We start from the raw sequence: 16,862 nt of genomic DNA on the forward strand, positions 1-16,862 counted from the left end.
TTGGCCACCTACAAACACTTGCAAAATTGAGAAAACAGTGGGAATGCCAGAAAGACTTCTACAAGGAAACACATTCACACATTCCTGGTGTGCACAGCTGAGAAGCTTTAAAAACCCAGAGATTAATCAGTTATTAACTTTTTAGGCATTTTCATATGTTAAGCATTTGCAAATACAGAGCATGATGAACATGGCACGATAAAAGATAACATGCTCTGGCAGCATATAGCATGGTGATCATGTAAGGATCAGATATTACTTAGACTGGAAGGCAAGAGTTAGTTACATCAGTCCACACACTTATATTTTTAAATCCTAGATCCCTAAACTTGTCAGGGACTTAAAAAGATGAGTTTTAAAAGTCTTCCAGTCTCAATTCTACAGCTCTTCTTTCAAATAATTAGATGAGGATTAGAGGGCACATCCTTGTTTAAATAAATGTGTTCCATGAAGGATATCTACTGCTAAATACAATTTTAGACCTTATTACATAACTATGAACCATTACAACAGTGAGTGTGTCAGTGTCAAGAAAGAGAATACTAAAACATAATTAAAATATTTTCCAAATCCACAACACCCCGTGAGGTAGTGAAACTATTTTTTTTTTAAGCACTTCCAACCATTTTACTGAAAAGCCAGCCTTTACTATAAGTGACAACATAAAGACTGGTTAAATACATACTCAAATTATTTTCTGTTCCCTGGCATTGTACAGACATAAATACCATCACCTGATATTAGTAGTTTTGAAGTTACAGAAATAAAACAGAATTTCATCTTGAGACATTTCCAACATTTAGATCAGATGCACATCAATATTTTAACATAGCTCATGGTTAACCATTAAAAAAACTTATATTAATAGTTACCAGGATATCTATCACTTGCAGATGTCATAATGTGAAAAGTCAAATTTCTTTTTAGTTGTTGCAAATTTACCATTCATACAGTTATTACTCTTTGGCTAGGCAGTGCTGAAAAGCTAATACAAAGACACATGTAAACAATGTATCCTCATTCTGCAATAATCAGTGATAGTGTAAACATTACAACTGGTAGAAACTTTGGTGAAAAACAGTCTTAGGAGTTTTTACTCTTGTAAACAGGAGTCCGTGTCAGAAGTCTAGGTCTAGATGCGGGCGAGGAAGCCCAGATTGAGGCTCGCAGGGATCTGGATTGTCTCCAGAGCCACAGAGGAGGGTGTGAACGGGAGGGTGACGGAAAAGATCTTCTTGCCATCCATCATCAAAGTGGATGACTCAACTCTGTCTTTTAAAAGGTTCTAAAATGTAAAACAAAATAATAATAATTAAATAAATGCAGATATAGCAACAAAAAAAGAGCCATGCATTCTTGTAGCCTCGTGAGACCGTCCTGATCTTGCAAGCTCCAGTTTTCCACTCGCAGATCAGTCTGAGATAGAGAAAATTTGGAGCCGTTCGCCAAACGACCGACCAATCAGTGTTGGTTTTATCCGAATTAGAAAGTATTCTTTCATTGAAAGAAGAGCAAAAAACGGCACTCAAGGCTTTTCTCGGAGGAAAAGATTTTTTTGCTCTTCTCCTGACTGGTTTCGGCAAGAGTTTGATCTGATTGGTTGATTTGGCCTACATAGGTGGTGATAGACAGATGGTTTATCCAATTAGCTAACCAGTGTTTTCGCTCCTTCCAAAAAGTTCTCCAACGGAAAGTTCCCAGATGGATATGCCGAGCAAATCCATCTGGCGGAGTCAGGTTAGCATTCTTGCCCACATTTACAAAACCTCTACTCACTTTAATAGTTGTGATGAAAGTGGTCGGCACTCGCTCTTCAAACTCAATCACTGGGGTGTACAAGGTCAACACTTTTACAATCTGCAAAGAGAAACACACAATGATCAAAGCAGGAGCAGCATATCATGTCTACTGATTAAGAAGGCATAACATTTACTGATGATGGACCTGTGCTGTGGTGAGGGCAGAACACATTGTGCAAATAGTTTGTGCGTCTTCCTCAGTCTTCTTCTTGATCTGTAGGAGCTGTGCAGCCTGTACAAGAGGCTCCAGAGTCTCCTTGGCACCGCAGTCTGCAAGCTCCCTCTCTGCCAGCCATTCTTCCAACTGCCAAACATTGTACCTAAAGCCAGAGGCATTGGACAAACAATTGAGACTGAACCAAGGTATGGTCTAGCAAGGTCCAATCTGTTCTGTGACACCAGAGTAAGAGACCCTGCACGTGTAAATATGTCTGTGCATCATTATAACCAAGTCAAAAAGACTTGAAAATTATCAAATATTTAATATATGAATTAAGTAAAACAAAATGGCAATTCATTCAGATTTTTAGGCTAGCAAATTCAGATGACTTCATATTTGGTGATAGAACATAAAAGTGGTACACATTCTGAATTATCACTTAACATAACAAACTGGAAGTTATTAGCTCCTCTTTAAGCATCGCTCCTCTGACATAAAGACAAAAATGAAGGGTGCATTGTGACGCTCTGCCCACAGGTTTTACCTACACACCTCAATCCACATTCTTCTGCCTCTCTAATTTCACTGCATAAAGTATAATAACAGGCCAAAGGCCATTCTATGCCATACCTGATCTGCAGGCCTTTACTCCAGGAGCACATGTCCTTCCGCAGCAGCAGGTGGTTGAGTGTGACCGCACAGATGATGTAAAACTGCTGCTTGACCACCTGTTTAATGAGGTCCGAGTCCATCCCGTGCTGGCTCATGGTGGTGTAGAAGAGGCCAAGACGCTGCAGCAGGACTTCCACTGTAACAGCCGGCTCTGGGAAACTGGTGCTTCTCTTCCTCAGGCCTGTGGGTTTGGACCCCAAAACACCCTGGATTGTCTCGTGCTCCAGCATGCTTGCCACTACACACAAGACACAAATTGAGGAAAAATACATTTCACGTGGTTCCGTTACGATCAGGAGAAGAACACATTTAGTTAATATGTATGGTGAGATTATGCCTCCTCACCAATCAGGGGCTGCAGGATGTCCTCCATGCATTTGATGAGCTGGCGGTAAATTTGGATGGCTAGATCACCAAAAACCTGCTGGTACTCTGACAGTTCAAAGTTGGCTAGGCACTGCTCATTTTGCTTAGCTGTGTTGTGCGTTATGAAGGCCTACAGCATAAAGAGGTTGTACAGACATCCAGGGTTAATTAAGGAACATGTTCAGCTGTAAACATAACTCTGGCATCAAAGCTTCCTCAGGCTTACCTCATCTCCACTGTACTGCTTCAGACAGTGCATCAATCGGCATGTGTTGGCAAGCCAGAAAGACACCGCTTCAAAATCCTTTCCTCTCCTCTGTAGAAACAGTGTAAGATTAATTCAAAATAAAAGCATCAGTCACATTCTTTATACATATGAAAGTTATATACTACACCTTAATGACCCTCTTGATGCTGCTGATGGTGGAATTGAGCAGAGTGCTGACTCTCTGATCATCATTCACATTGTCTGCATATCGTACACACATGAAGATGATGTAAGCCGGAAGTCCAGGAGTGAAGCTGACAGCTACACCACGAGGCTTCAGATCTGAGAAGATTACGACAATTCAAAGCAAAATGCACAAATAATGTGTCCCAGATCAATGAAAAATATTTGCATGCATGCATAAAATCCAGGTCAGAAAATCATTTGCATGAGCAAAACAGGTTTAACATACCTTCGACCAGATTCTTAAGCAAGCGGCTCTCGTCACCCTCCCTGTACTCCAACATGCCCCGGTACTCTTTCTCCTTGCGGGTGATATTCACCGCTCTGACAGGAGCGCTCATCACAGGAGCTTTATTCTTTTGCTGAGCACTCGCTAAATACAACAGAGACACAATTTAAGAAATCACAGGATTGATGCTGTACAAAAGTCATTTAAGAAAATGTACTGTATAAACACAATCAGTGCCATGTGATTACCTTCAAAATCTTCAACTTTTTTAATGTAAAGTTTAAGTTGTTTTTTTAACTTGCGCATGGTTTTGTCTTGTTGCTCTTGCTGTTTCATGAGTTCCTAAAATGATGTAAACAAACTAGATTAGTGTGAGGGCAAACTTTCATACAGTGTTCTTTTTTTTTTACTTTTTGTCACGTAGAAACTCTTTTAAAAAAGTCTTAAATCATAAAAACACGTATCTCTTTTGTGTTTTTTATATTACTGTGAAAATCACAATCTTTCCTTAAAGAACAATACACTGAATCCCGTTAGGAAAAAGTAAACTATAAGAGGGCCCTTTCCATTACAGATCCAGTATTAGAGAGAGACATTTAACTGTTTACTATGAAGGAACTCTGCATTGTGAAAATATAATTACACAGTCGTAATAATTGATAAAAGGCAGAGTGACAGATCCAGACCAGTGAGCAGACCCACCAGGTTGTCATTGGTGAGCAGTGTGATCTCGTTCTTCAGGCTCGCATCAATACGGGCATCTTCAGGCAGGAGGAGGCTCTGGGCCAGCAGCTTCTGCTGTTGCTCCTTTTCAGCCTTCAACTTCTTCACCTCCTCATGCAGCTTCCTATACTCCTCATTGTGAACACGTTCCTGCTCCTGCATCTGGCCCTCCAGAAGTCTGGAAGATGGAGGGATAGTATTCAATTCCATGAGGCATGGTCATGCTTGAATGCACTAACCAACTACAGAATATTGTTTCATTACCTATTGGTCTCTTTCAAGCCTTCATAAGCCAGCCACAGCTCTCCATCTTCATTCAGTGTATGGATGCCTGTGGACCTGAGGAACAGCATCAGAGAATTTAAAAAACACTTAACTGTACCACCTGATGGATTTCAAGTGGAGTGGGAGCCACACGTCTTACCTGTCAACATCTTGAAATGAGGGAATTTCACTTAGATCTAATTTCACACCTTCCCCGAGCACAGAGTCCTAGAGAACAGTTCATATGGGATAGATTATATTTCGGTATCGTCAGATGTCTGTTGCATTAAAGGCAAAAATACTGAATAAAAAAATATGAATGTAGTAATTGTAACAATGTAATTTACTTTCTCACCTTGTGTTTAAGGGCCTCTTGGCGGACCATATGTGACCGGAGGAGCAGCACTTCCTCTTTTCGCATCTCCAGCTCCTCATTGGAAGAACTGAGGTGATCCAGCAGTATGTTGTAGGGCAGAGAGCCAGGGATAGGGGGCGCCAATTCACTATTCTCATTGGTCAGAGACTTCCGCAGCTGGTTTAGATCCTGCTTCAGCTTCTTGTTCTCAGCCTCCAGTTCTTGTCGCTAAGACATTTAGAGAAACAAACTATTAATTTTTGTCTCTATTCGCCATTACATTAGAAATCAGAAAGTTTTAAGGTATATTAATGGGATGAGTCTTTTAGGACATCTCCTTTCAGGATGTTGAAAGAGATATTGCTTAGATCCCAATACATGTACCTGACAAAGTCAAACATGTAGCTGACAAAGTTATACCTTCAGTGTCTCCAAGTCCAGCTCTGCTCTGCCAACAGTTCTCTGCTCCTCCGCCTCCTTTTAAAAAAAAACCCAATATACACATAATGTAAATACCAACCATTAAACCAAAACAGAACTAATAGCTTATTTCATACACAACTCTTCTGTCTATTTAGTAATTTCACCAATAAGTACTTACTTCTGCCCTTTCTTGTTGGGCATCTTCTCTGTTATCCAGCTGCTGCCATAGTGACCGGTTTTCCTGCTCCAGTTCCTTCACTCTTCTCTGGAGCTTCAGAAGGACCGGCAGGTCCACCGTTGCCTGGGTCTTATCCTAACAAAACACAGCAGGCATTGGTTGATGAATCTCTTCACAAACTAACTAGAATGCTGCACTAATAGGATTATAACACAGACAAGGCCAAAAAAAAAAAAAAATCTTCCCACAGCTGTGTCAAGGAATAAGTGTCCATTGTTTTGTAACTACTTGTAATCTAACTATTCACAGTGATCATTTAATCACTGACATTATAACTGACACGTCAGTTAAGCAGCTGTTTGTAGGTGACACCAATTTTTCCAACATCAAAACAATTTGTTAACTGACTATGTTCACACCACAGCTGCTATTCTTTCATAGAAAATACAAATGTTTTACAGCCACCTTGAAGTGCACAGGGTGTGAGCCTTTCATACTCAAAAAGATACATTTTTGGGCCTGTATATGTATCACTTTAAGGCAATAGTGATACTGCACCATGATATTGTGTGGTTTTCCACATTACCTCTGTTTGTATGGAGCAGTCTTCTCCCTCAGTAGAGCCTAAGCTCTGACTAAACTCAGATGAGTTGCTGCTGTAGTTGGAGTCTGTCCTATTGTGACCAGATTTGCTTGAACTCTGGTTAGGTGTGAAGAAAAAAAAAAAAAAAAAAAAAAAACATGTTACAGAAGGAAGTAGCCAGACCTAAACTTTTTCCATCATGATGAACATTTTTCAAATGTCACATATAATTTGTACACTGACGTTGTGTTAACATTTCACTTATTACGTGTTGGTACAGGTGACTGTTTTTTCTATCTCTGTAAACTATTGTCACCATGTAAAAAAGTTTTACATGAACCAGTAAACTTCTTAATTTAAGTTATTCTGGTTTGTGAAACCCTCTTGAAATTGCCATATTGTTAGAATCCACAAATTACTATTGAATCTAAAAATTACGATGAATAAAATGAAAAATGCAGTTGCAATGTCAACACTGTGACGCTGAATGACGGATTCCTCACAGTGCTGAGATTCATCTCTTCCTTCAGGTCTCTGTGCCGCTCTTCCAGATGCAGGTTTTCACTCAACAGACTTTGGTAGCGAGAGCGCTCTTCAGTTAAGTCCTTTTCCAGCTGTTCTGCATTCTCAACGTAGGTTTTAATATCTGAAACAAAACAGTTTTTTTTAAATGCAGCAATTGCTTGAGGCCTGAGGGGGTTTGAGGTGAACTGCTCAGTACCTGTTAACTGATGGGCTTGTTCCAGGATTAGTTTGTTCAGCTCATCTTTCTCGCTGTTCAACAAGCTGTTCTTCATATTAAGGTCTTCTACCACCTGATCGAGAGAGTGGGTTAAATAATGTAATCTTAGTCTTTAGTCCCATTTAACTTGGCTTTTGAGGTTCTAGAAACCAACAAAAATGGAGCAAAGTAAGTTCATAAAATGCAACAAGAGCAAACATTACACATTTTTATCTGGCATTTCATACGGTCTTTTGTAGCTCAAATGTTTCCTTTCTTTTCAGAACATTTTGGTCATTAGCAAACTTAAAAATCATAAATCAATTACGGTCTATGTGATCATCTTAAAGCAAAAAAAAATAAGGGATCACACAGTCAGCGGTAGAACCAAATGCATGCCCCACATAAACATACATATATAAACAATTTTAAAAAGCCCACAAATTAATGGAAACACAATTTGAGCGATGACAGATCAGCTGATTGGTGAGAAACCCTGACGGAAATTAACAAACCTCTGCTGTCCGGCTTAGTGTGGAAAATAACAGTTTGAGCGTGTGGTACAATATGATTTTAACTAAATGTCATCAAGGGCACTAATGTATCTCCACCAATGCAATGTCATCAATCCTATCGATTACCATTCCAGATAATTAAAGAAAGAGCGCTATGTAGAAAATTCTAGTGAAGTTGCCCAGCAGTCAATTTGGATAAATCTAGATGAAGTAGGCCTACCTGTTGTGTCTGCTCCTTGTATACCTTGGTCTGCGCTTCAAGGTCTTCTTTCTCTCTGCGGGTGTTTTCCAGCTCGTGCTGAAGGAAGGAGAGCTTCTCCAGCAGAGAGGGAACCGTCACTGCCTTGGCTTTGGCCTCCTGTTCTGATCTACGTAGGCTTTCGATCTCTCTGCTCTGTTTCTCTCTCTCCATAGTCTGGGTCTTCTCCACAGCATTCAGCCTCTCACTGAGCTCTCTGTTCTCTTTATGCTGCAGGGGGAGAAACACACATGCGGTGCATGTGATACGACAACTCCCAATAACCCAATGTTTCTCCAAGCTACAGTTTTTTTTTTTTTTTTTTTTTTTTTTTTAAAATGGTACATTCCAGAGTAAATAACTACCTAACACAAAAAAATAGATACTGACACATACTCACACAATACACACCTGCTCATTTATCTTGTGCTGCAACTGCATAATCTTGTTCTCCATGCCAACATTGAGCTTCTTGAAGCGCTCCACAGAGCGCGCCTCCACTTTCAGCTTCTTCAATTCCTTCTTGGCCTTTATGCGACGTACACAGCTCTGCAGCAGGACGATGGCAGCCACGGTGCGTCTGAAATGCCGTCTAGCCAGCCAGCCTTTCACCCATTTCTGGAGGACAACAGCTTTTTGCTCAAACACCAACTGTGAAAAAAGACAAATATGGAATGTCAATTTTATAAGTGAAATGGTAATGACAGGACTTGCAATAAGTGAGTGCAAGAGGTGAGGTGGAAGTCCAGGGGCCACGTGTACAACATTTTTCGATTCTCTCTTAAACGTGATGGTAAGATTATTTCTACATAAAAAAAAAAAAAAAAGGATTAAAATGAAAATAAATTGCGATAGTTTCGGTCTTACATACCTGTTGCCAGTCCATTTCACAGTTTTAAACGTAAACATTCAAAATGCGTCAGTTTATTTCCTGTTTCAGTCAAGGAAACTTATAAAATGTAAAAGGTTCCTTGTTGCAGTGTACGTGAATGACAAGCTGTTACAGAGCAATGCGATTCCAGTGAAACTTACTGTTCAAAACAACATTTTATTTAAAAGTGTAAACAAGGTCAACAAGGCCAGAATTAATATTGTCGGTCTTTATTCACGACTTAATGATTAAGAATCCTACACAGCGATCAAGGTTTAGGAAGTGCAAACAATCTGGTGTACTGCTGCTACAAGGTTTCACTGCCTCAACAATGTAAGTAACGGAATCTGGCACATCTGGGCTTCCTTTGAGCTGGGAACCTTTCCATATTGTATTCAAGAGGCAATAATTCCTGGTCTTTGTGGGACCTATTAAATCCAGTATGGTTATTGTAATATGCAACTATTAAGTTCCTCTATGGGTTGAGAAAAATCCTCCAGAAAACAGACTTATAAATACCCAACAGGCAAGCTAAAAATCAAGGCTGATGTTGATATTGCCTCCTGGAATTATGTTTGTAAAATCAAATTTTGACTATAAAACAAGTGTTTTACAAGTGTGGAATTATAAAATAACATACCGGTATCATCCTCAAGCATCAAGCACAGCATTACCTTATAGTACTGCTTTCTAGCCATGTAGGCCCTCAAGATGCACTGAATAGTGATAGCTGCAGAGCGCTGCTGCTGGTAGCGTCTCCTGGTCACCCACATACGCACATTCCGCTGAATGATAATAGCTGCTCTGGTTCTTCGCAGAAACGCAACATAACTGACAGGGGGAAAAAACAGGTAAGAAATATGCTACGTATATCAGCTAGAAGTTGATATCTTTCAACTTCTTATTCTGCTGTGGTTTGACGTCTCCACTCACCAGCGTGCCTGGTGACCCCGTACATGTCTCTGTATGGTGATAGCAGATTCCCTCATCCTCAGGTACTTTTTGCGGGCTAGCCAGCAGCGGATAGTCTTCTGGATGCGGACACACGCCATACGCAGCTTGTCAGAACGCAACTTCTCCAGGTAAGCCACCTGACCAGCCCTGAAGAAGATCTTGGTTTTGCCAAACTTATACTTATCCTGGTTCTAGGAAGAAAACAGAATATACATTAGCAAATATAATATGTAATGTTTCTGTGCAAGTTACATTTATTTTGTTACTGACATTATGGGAATGCTGTTATACAATGCAGACATACCTTTATAAGTTTTTCGAGGAGATTTTTGCAGGTTTGTTTTCTGTCAAGAAGCACATCCTTTTGCTTCATGAGGACCCGATAACGACTAAAGAATTCCTGATAGGTCCATCTGCAATATTCATGTTAATAAGACAATTTGGAGAGATTATTTTGTATAGGTCTATGTAATGTAAACACATAAACTGCCCATGGCCCTGTGCTCTGTACCAGGTGCAGTTGTTGATATGCTACCTAGATGGGAAGCCTGCTGCTGATATCCGGATTGTTTCGAGGATGCCACATGCTCGAAGCTGCTGCACTGCCCTCACAGGATCCATGCTTTATAAAAGATAAAATACAAACAAGTTTTACAAAAAGGAACGTACTACTATTTCATGTGTGCTTGTTGCAGATAATCATATGAAACAGAAGAGTGAAATCACCCTCACATGAATGGAGATTTGTGGTCATTTGGCTTGATGCAGCGTACGTAGTGAGGAGTTGTAGCATTTAGTGTGTCCATCAGCAAATGTAGAGACTGTCGAAACTGAGTAAAAAGACAACGATAGATCCTTGATTTGTTTGGAAATACATGAATTATAAAAATGTGCTTGAACATTCGGTTTAAATGTCAAATATCAGCATTTGAATGACAATGCATACAGTACATCACTTAGAAAGGACTGGTAGTTATTTATTTCCTTAAAGGCACTTCAATCTGACCAGCTGAGGAAACCATTCATTTAAATATGATTTTCCATAACTTCTCCACAAAATAGGTTTTAATAATGCATTTTCCCCACACAATCAAATGTCATGTCTCCTGCTCTTTATGCTCTCACCTGCAGTCCAACAGTCTTCTTATTATCCCTCGGAGTCTGACCGGTCCTTCCAGTGACACTAGCACGCTTGTTCGTAGAACTCGTTGCCTTCTCATCATCCTCAAACAGCTTCAGCAACCAAACAACCTGAAAAGATATTTTTTTCAGAGATCAACAGCAACAAAATACAAAGTCAATATCATTGAACAGCAGATGGCAGTGTTTTCAATAGGAAATTCAAAAGTGGGTGTATTTCCTCCAAAAGTTGTGGTAGAACAATTCTAGGGTGTACCCAGGGACTTGCAACACAAAATATACGTATATACTTTTTTTTCTCAACTTTTTCAGTTGAGGAGGTGTTGACCTTGACAAACTGACTAATTAGGAAGCACTAGGAAGTGCAAATATAAATAACTATTTATAAACCATTTCACCTTGCTCTTTTTCAGAACATTTATCTGCTCCTCATTGACTGTGTCCTTGTTTTTCTCCAGGAAACCCTCACACTGGTACTCCACCTAGGCACAAAGGACCAGGTTACACAGTGTTCTTTCACTAAAAGGTGATTTTCATCATTCAAAGTTTGAAGTGGACTGAATAGTACTGCTCTAATAAAGATAATCTAGAATCATCAAACATTTGTGGTGAAGGCATATCATTCTTTGAGACTTTTTCATACTTGAGTCATCCATCCATCTGCTGACCACTGAGATGTAATGCCTCAGCATGAGACAGCTGTGTTATACCTTATCTGCAAAGTGGCGGATGATGAAAGCTCTGTTTGATAACCTGGGTTTATCAAAGTAAGCATTCTGCTTCTTCAGCAGGGTGTTGTACAGTTTCTGGGCCCATGTGTCATCAGAGCCTTTGGGCATCTATTGAAACAGGAAGAGCTGACACATCAGTTAGTCATGGCCTTAGTCATAACCTCCAAATAGAGCATGGTGGAGATTCCTCCAGTGGAAAGTAGCTGAATGGAACAAAATGAAATAAAACTGGCATTTTACTTTGCACTCTTCATCCAGAAGGTCCAGAACCCCCAGCTTGGCTTCAATGAGATCAATACATGGCTGGTTGTCGTCAAAGTCAATCAATGTCCAGGGAATCTCCTCTTTCATGTACTCCTCTTGCTCCAGTTTAAAGACATGCTGCAGGGAGGAATAGCTGGAAATGATTTATGTGTACGTTTTGACTACAAAATTAACGTGTTAAGCAAGAAAATACACATACCAGGTTGAACTGTTGTTGAAGCTTCTCATTGGCATAATTGATGCAAAACTGTTCAAAGCTGTTGACATCAAATGTTTCAAACCTGAAGAAAAATACATGTTTAAATTAAAACATGTCCATCCAGGGAACAATACATGGAAAAACCACAAACCTGGAGCCTCATTTATCAACCGTGCGTACGCACGGATGTGTGCGTATGTAGTGCGTAAGAACATTGCCACGCAAAGTGGGGTTTTTACCAACTTGTACCTACACTTGGGAATGTGTGGAAATATAAGCACAGCTCTGGCCATGCTTACGAACAGAATCTAGTGGTAGAATAGCGATACTACAAATAAAAAGCATTTAAGAGTGTCACAGTATGCATAACGCAATCAACATCCACATATGTCCTGTGTTTCCATTTATTAGAAAACACTAAAGTAGTCATTTGTCTTAATTTAAAGAGACAAGTTGCCTAATTGGTGTCAAACCCAATAAAAAGACAGCTGTGACAAATGTTTGAAATATAGTTCAATGTCTTATCTTACGTTATGGCAAGACTTGGCAAACAATGCGCTCAAAGATTGCGCTCATCTGCACAGAGTGGCTTCTAAGTAGGGGGCGCTTCCCCAAAAATGTACTGCTGGATTTGGGTCGTGATATTCGTGACCTTCTCCCATGCAGCATTTTTTCTTTGAACCAAACAATATTTGTTGGTTAGATTCAACCTCATCTACCAGTTTGAGAAGTTTCTCTTCTTTGCTCTCTTTGCCATTATTCTTGTGAGGGAAAAAACACATTCACATGGTTGATAAAGGATTGTGTTGTTACCATATATGGTTGATTGGAGGCGTTTCTGAATGCAAATGGCCTAATCGTGAACGAGCATGGTCGTTAAGAATAGGTGGGATTTATCAAGATTGATTACTTACTGATGTGCGTACGATTTTTTGTACTTAAGCACATACTAAATTGAATTTGTAAGATAGAATTTAGAATATTTTCTATGCACTGTTGATAAATGAGGCCGCTGGAGATAAAAACATACCCGTAAATGTCGAGCACACCAATGAAGGAATGCTGTTTTGCTGCAGACTTTAAGGCATTGTTAATACTGGCCACAATCCAGCTGAAGAGTCCAGCATAGATGTGTTTGGCCAGGGCGTCTCGGCCATTGACCGCATTCATTTTAGAGACAGACTTGACATAGGTTTCTGTAGTCGTCTTGAGTTTCCTGTGACATAACCAGTGGGCCATTTCTTCACAGGGCACCCCCATCAACTCACAAAACACCATCAGGTGGACATTGTCTGGCTGGAAATACATTAACAATAATGATCTACGGGTACAGATCTGCAAATCTTCAATACAACATTCAGACATACAATTAATTAATCAGTTTTTACCAAGATGCTGCATCTGTCTGCTGACTGATCTTTCACCTCCACATTGCTAAGATGGAGAATAGCTGCCAAAATTTGGTAAATTGCCATTTGATCACTTTCACTGATTCCTACAATGAAAACAGAACAATAATACAATGAATAATGATCAATTATGTAAGGACATCTGGAAACAAAACAAAAAATAATGTCCATAAAACATGATGTAATTGCAAACCTTATTGAAATGCAATTATCACTCACCTAACAGGGAGAAAGCCCTCCTGGTATTGCACATCTCTTTGGCATCATCCACTCCATCGATGACTGGGCTCTGACCCTGGTTAGTACAGTGGAAGTCATCTGCGCAACCTTCAAACATTAATCATATTAAATATTGTACTTAATAGATGAGATAGAGCTGTTTGTTTGTTTTCTTCTACTAAATCCTGCTAATCCTTTTAGTAACTCTCATACCTAAATCAAAGGCTTTGAACTCTGGTAAATGTGAAGAGGCACACAGCTGGTAGAATATATGGTAGTTCCTTTCATCGTGGGCCTAAAAGTAGCCCAAAGAGATGTAAAATGAAAGCCAAGTAAATTAAATAACAACTGCAAACACTTTCAGTAAAACGGATAACTCTGTCAACTGTAGATGCATAAACGGCAAGCACATTGCCAAACCCAGACTTAAGCTGAGATCAAGTTTTCTCTTAAAAAAACAGTTGACAGTTGCTTAGAAAACCCAATATATTGCCATTTTTCTGAGTCAAGGGTTCTGAGGCAGGCTAAACTGAGTGTTGTTTATGTTGTTTTTTATTACGTTGCTAAGATATACACATGTTGCATGCATATTAGAGTGTATTAAATCAATTAACTGTGAAGAGGACCACAGATGATAGAATGGCCACATTCAAACACTGAAAGTAGTCACCTAAAGACATGCAAGCTAAAACCATACCAATGACATTTACCTGAAACACAACTCTAGACTTTTCCAGTAAGTAGGTTCTCATGTTAGCCCCAATTATACAATGCTGCTTATCAAACCCAATTTCAATGTACTTCCCAAAGCGACTGCTGTTGTCATTCCTTGTTGTCTTGGCATTCCCAAAAGCCTAGAAGAAACACACAAAAGGCTCTCAGTAACCTGTCATTATAGAATTTTGTGTTATTATCCTGCAGTGTTAAATGTTACCTCCATGATGGGGCTGGAGGCAAGGACTCTCTCCTCAACATTGGCTTCATCAGAGGAGCAGCTGACTGTGGCAAAGTAACGCATAGCGTACTTCGCAGAGACAGTTTTGCCAGCTCCTGACTCACCACTCACTATGATGGACTGGTTTCTATTATCTCTGTGTAAAAAATATGTGATGACATACAGATTAAATATCAGCTAAAAGACATTTAGAGTATCATCATAAAAGGAAATTTACATTTTATTTGCTTTAAATGTAAAATGAAATGTATTTGGGGGTTACAAAACCTAGCCATCTGTTTGTATGCTTCCTCTGCTACTGCAAATATATGGGGGTCCATGTCTCCCATGTTTTGCCCACTGTAGGCATTGATGATGTCCGATTCATAGATGGGCAGGCTCTCATAAGGATTAATGGCAACAAGGACAATTCCTAAATACCACAAAGAGAAAAATTCTCAGTTAGACAGAGATTAACAACAGCATAAACCTATCTAATGTTATCTGACATGGATTCAAATGAATGAACGGTGAACCTTGAAAGTAGTTATTTTGTGTACATTGTCCCAAATTCATGTAATACATTTTAGTGTGTGTTCCTTTAAGAGCAGCCTGCCCACAATAATCAGCATGATGTACTGTAGATTATTGCAGAGCGTACAGTGAGCTGTGCTCCAAAGTCTACAGTGACAGTGATAGTGTGATTCAAAAAGAGATGAAGCTCATTACCACAGTATGTGTAAATCAACTTGGAGTCGGTAAAGCGCACTTTAAGGTTGTGTAGCACTGCAGGCTCGTGCAGGTAGCTGAGAGCTGTGAGGTCATTTTCCCCCACCAGGATGTTAGGGTTTCTTAGTGGTGGCAGGTTGTTGGTTCGGGGGTCTATTTTGTATTCCACCTCCTAGGAAAGACACCAGAAGTTAGGTATAAGTACCCACACTATGAGAACGATAGTAATTTGCTTTCATTTAAGAAAAACTGCAAAAACTGTTAGGACAACCAGTGGAAAACAGACAACAAACAAGAAAAAATAGACAGTTAAGCAATACAATCTTAGCATCAGTTGTACTTCATGTTAAAGTTAACTAACAACCACTGTGCTTGGCTTGTTCATGTTCACTCATACTTTGGCCTTATTTCCATACCTGAAGTGCATGCCCAAACTCGACATCACAGCTGCAGGTAGCAACAGCACTAAGTGAAAAATGAACCGTTTATACATTTTCATCAGTCCATCATCTATTTTGAACCCAGTACATTACACTGGCTTATTGTATTCAAAGTTTTGCAGAGTTGCATACAGAGGCACAAGGTGTTTGTCTTGACTGGGAATCTATGTGCATTTACCAAACACCACAGCTGCCTCGAATAATCTCACAGCACACAGAGATTTATGAGGCTCCATTGCCCAGTGTTTTAGCAGAGAAATATGTGCATGGCTCTCTGACAGAACATCACACCCATTTCCACCTCAGTGCCTCTATCTCCCAGAGTATGACTCTGTGTGTGTGTGTGTGTGTGTGTGTGTGTGTGTGTGTGTGTGTGTGTGTGTGTGTGTGTGTGTGTGTGTGTGTGTCTCATTTGCCTGTCTCACCGTGCCATCATCCAGCTGCAGAGTCAGCTTCTGGTCGCCAGGAGTGTAATCTTTGACAAGCTCTGCTGACTTCCACACTTCTTCTGCATCTGGCAGCCATACACGGGCAAACTGATGGACACAGAGAGAAACCGGGTCAGAGCCATTCAACCACTGCACTTACAGTAACACAGTCTTTTACAAAACTACAGCAAAACTGTAGTGACATGTAGGCTACCTCAGGAAAATGGAAAGCTAACTTGAAGTCAGCAGACAGCAGTCATGCGTGTAATGTGGATGGATACGGGGTACTTTAAGTAGCAGACGGATTTATAAAAAAAGCAATACATTAAAATTAAAAAACAAAACAAAAAAAACAATAAAAAGCTGTTCTGTTAACACCGCTAAGTGACTGGTAGGAATAAACCATTCTTGAAAGATACATTCAAGTGAACTAACATAACTTTAGCTAGATAAAACCGTTGGACAATCGTCACTAATTCAGTATGCCTACCTTGGCGTAAAGTTCAGAGGCTGCCATGTCTTAGTCGCTCAGTGAGCCCTCAGAAACTTTTCTCTGCCCGCAGAGAGAAGATACAACATTTAAGTAACTCCCAGAGTAGAAAACGTGAACTGTTTTGAGTTCCCCTCCTGGGTTCGGTGCTCTGAGCCGGGAGGAGAGTTCTACTAACATTACTGTTAACAACAGTTGTCTGCCTGTCAGCTGCGATTGCCCTGACACGTTTTGCTCTCGTGCGTCTTGCGTGCCTCCCAGCGGCCAACGCGCTCGTAACATGTGTCTATGGTAACAACTACCTGAGAACATGGAGGAGAAGGCTGAGGTTGTGTGAACATTCCTGGTGGAAAAAGTATTCAGATCCTTTACTTAAG

At 40.0% G+C, this 16,862-nt stretch overlaps 1 protein-coding gene across 1 annotated transcript; it reads right to left on the bottom strand.

The window, feature by feature from the left end:
• Window positions 1-85: 85 nt before the first annotated feature.
• LOC120564048 (unconventional myosin-Va-like) lies at window positions 86-16,756 on the bottom strand. Its single transcript, XM_039808686.1, has 40 exons — window positions 16,486-16,756; window positions 15,993-16,103; window positions 15,128-15,299; window positions 14,687-14,831; window positions 14,399-14,555; window positions 14,175-14,318; window positions 13,678-13,759; window positions 13,465-13,572; window positions 13,225-13,331; window positions 12,867-13,132; window positions 11,837-11,918; window positions 11,614-11,754; window positions 11,353-11,481; window positions 11,041-11,124; window positions 10,628-10,753; window positions 10,235-10,332; window positions 10,038-10,124; window positions 9,807-9,915; window positions 9,482-9,693; window positions 9,223-9,379; window positions 8,089-8,328; window positions 7,660-7,908; window positions 6,925-7,018; window positions 6,707-6,849; window positions 6,207-6,320; window positions 5,621-5,755; window positions 5,440-5,496; window positions 5,020-5,247; window positions 4,825-4,892; window positions 4,665-4,739; window positions 4,380-4,578; window positions 3,926-4,019; window positions 3,678-3,821; window positions 3,393-3,547; window positions 3,224-3,313; window positions 2,977-3,127; window positions 2,590-2,869; window positions 1,945-2,119; window positions 1,777-1,857; window positions 86-1,285 (listed from the first exon to the last, which is right to left on the bottom strand). The coding sequence occupies exons 1-40, from the start codon at window positions 16,510-16,512 to the stop codon at window positions 1,133-1,135; spliced, it is 5,469 nt and encodes a 1,822-aa protein (XP_039664620.1). The 5' UTR covers window positions 16,513-16,756; the 3' UTR covers window positions 86-1,132.
• Window positions 16,757-16,862: the final 106 nt, after the last annotated feature.

Source organism: Perca fluviatilis, chromosome 8, assembly GCF_010015445.1.
Source record: "Perca fluviatilis chromosome 8, GENO_Pfluv_1.0, whole genome shotgun sequence".
NCBI lineage: Eukaryota > Metazoa > Chordata > Actinopteri > Perciformes > Percidae > Perca > Perca fluviatilis.

Coding starts and splice junctions, on each gene's coding strand:
- LOC120564048 (XM_039808686.1), bottom strand. CDS start 16,512: ATGGCAGCCTCTGAACTTTACGCCAAG. Junction 10,333..10,627: donor AGAAGACTGTTGGACTGCAG/GTGAGAGCATAA, acceptor CTTTTTACTCAG/TTTCGACAGTCTCTACATTT. Junction 9,694..9,806: donor TCCTCGAAAAACTTATAAAG/GTATGTCTGCAT, acceptor TTTTCTTCCTAG/AACCAGGATAAGTATAAGTT.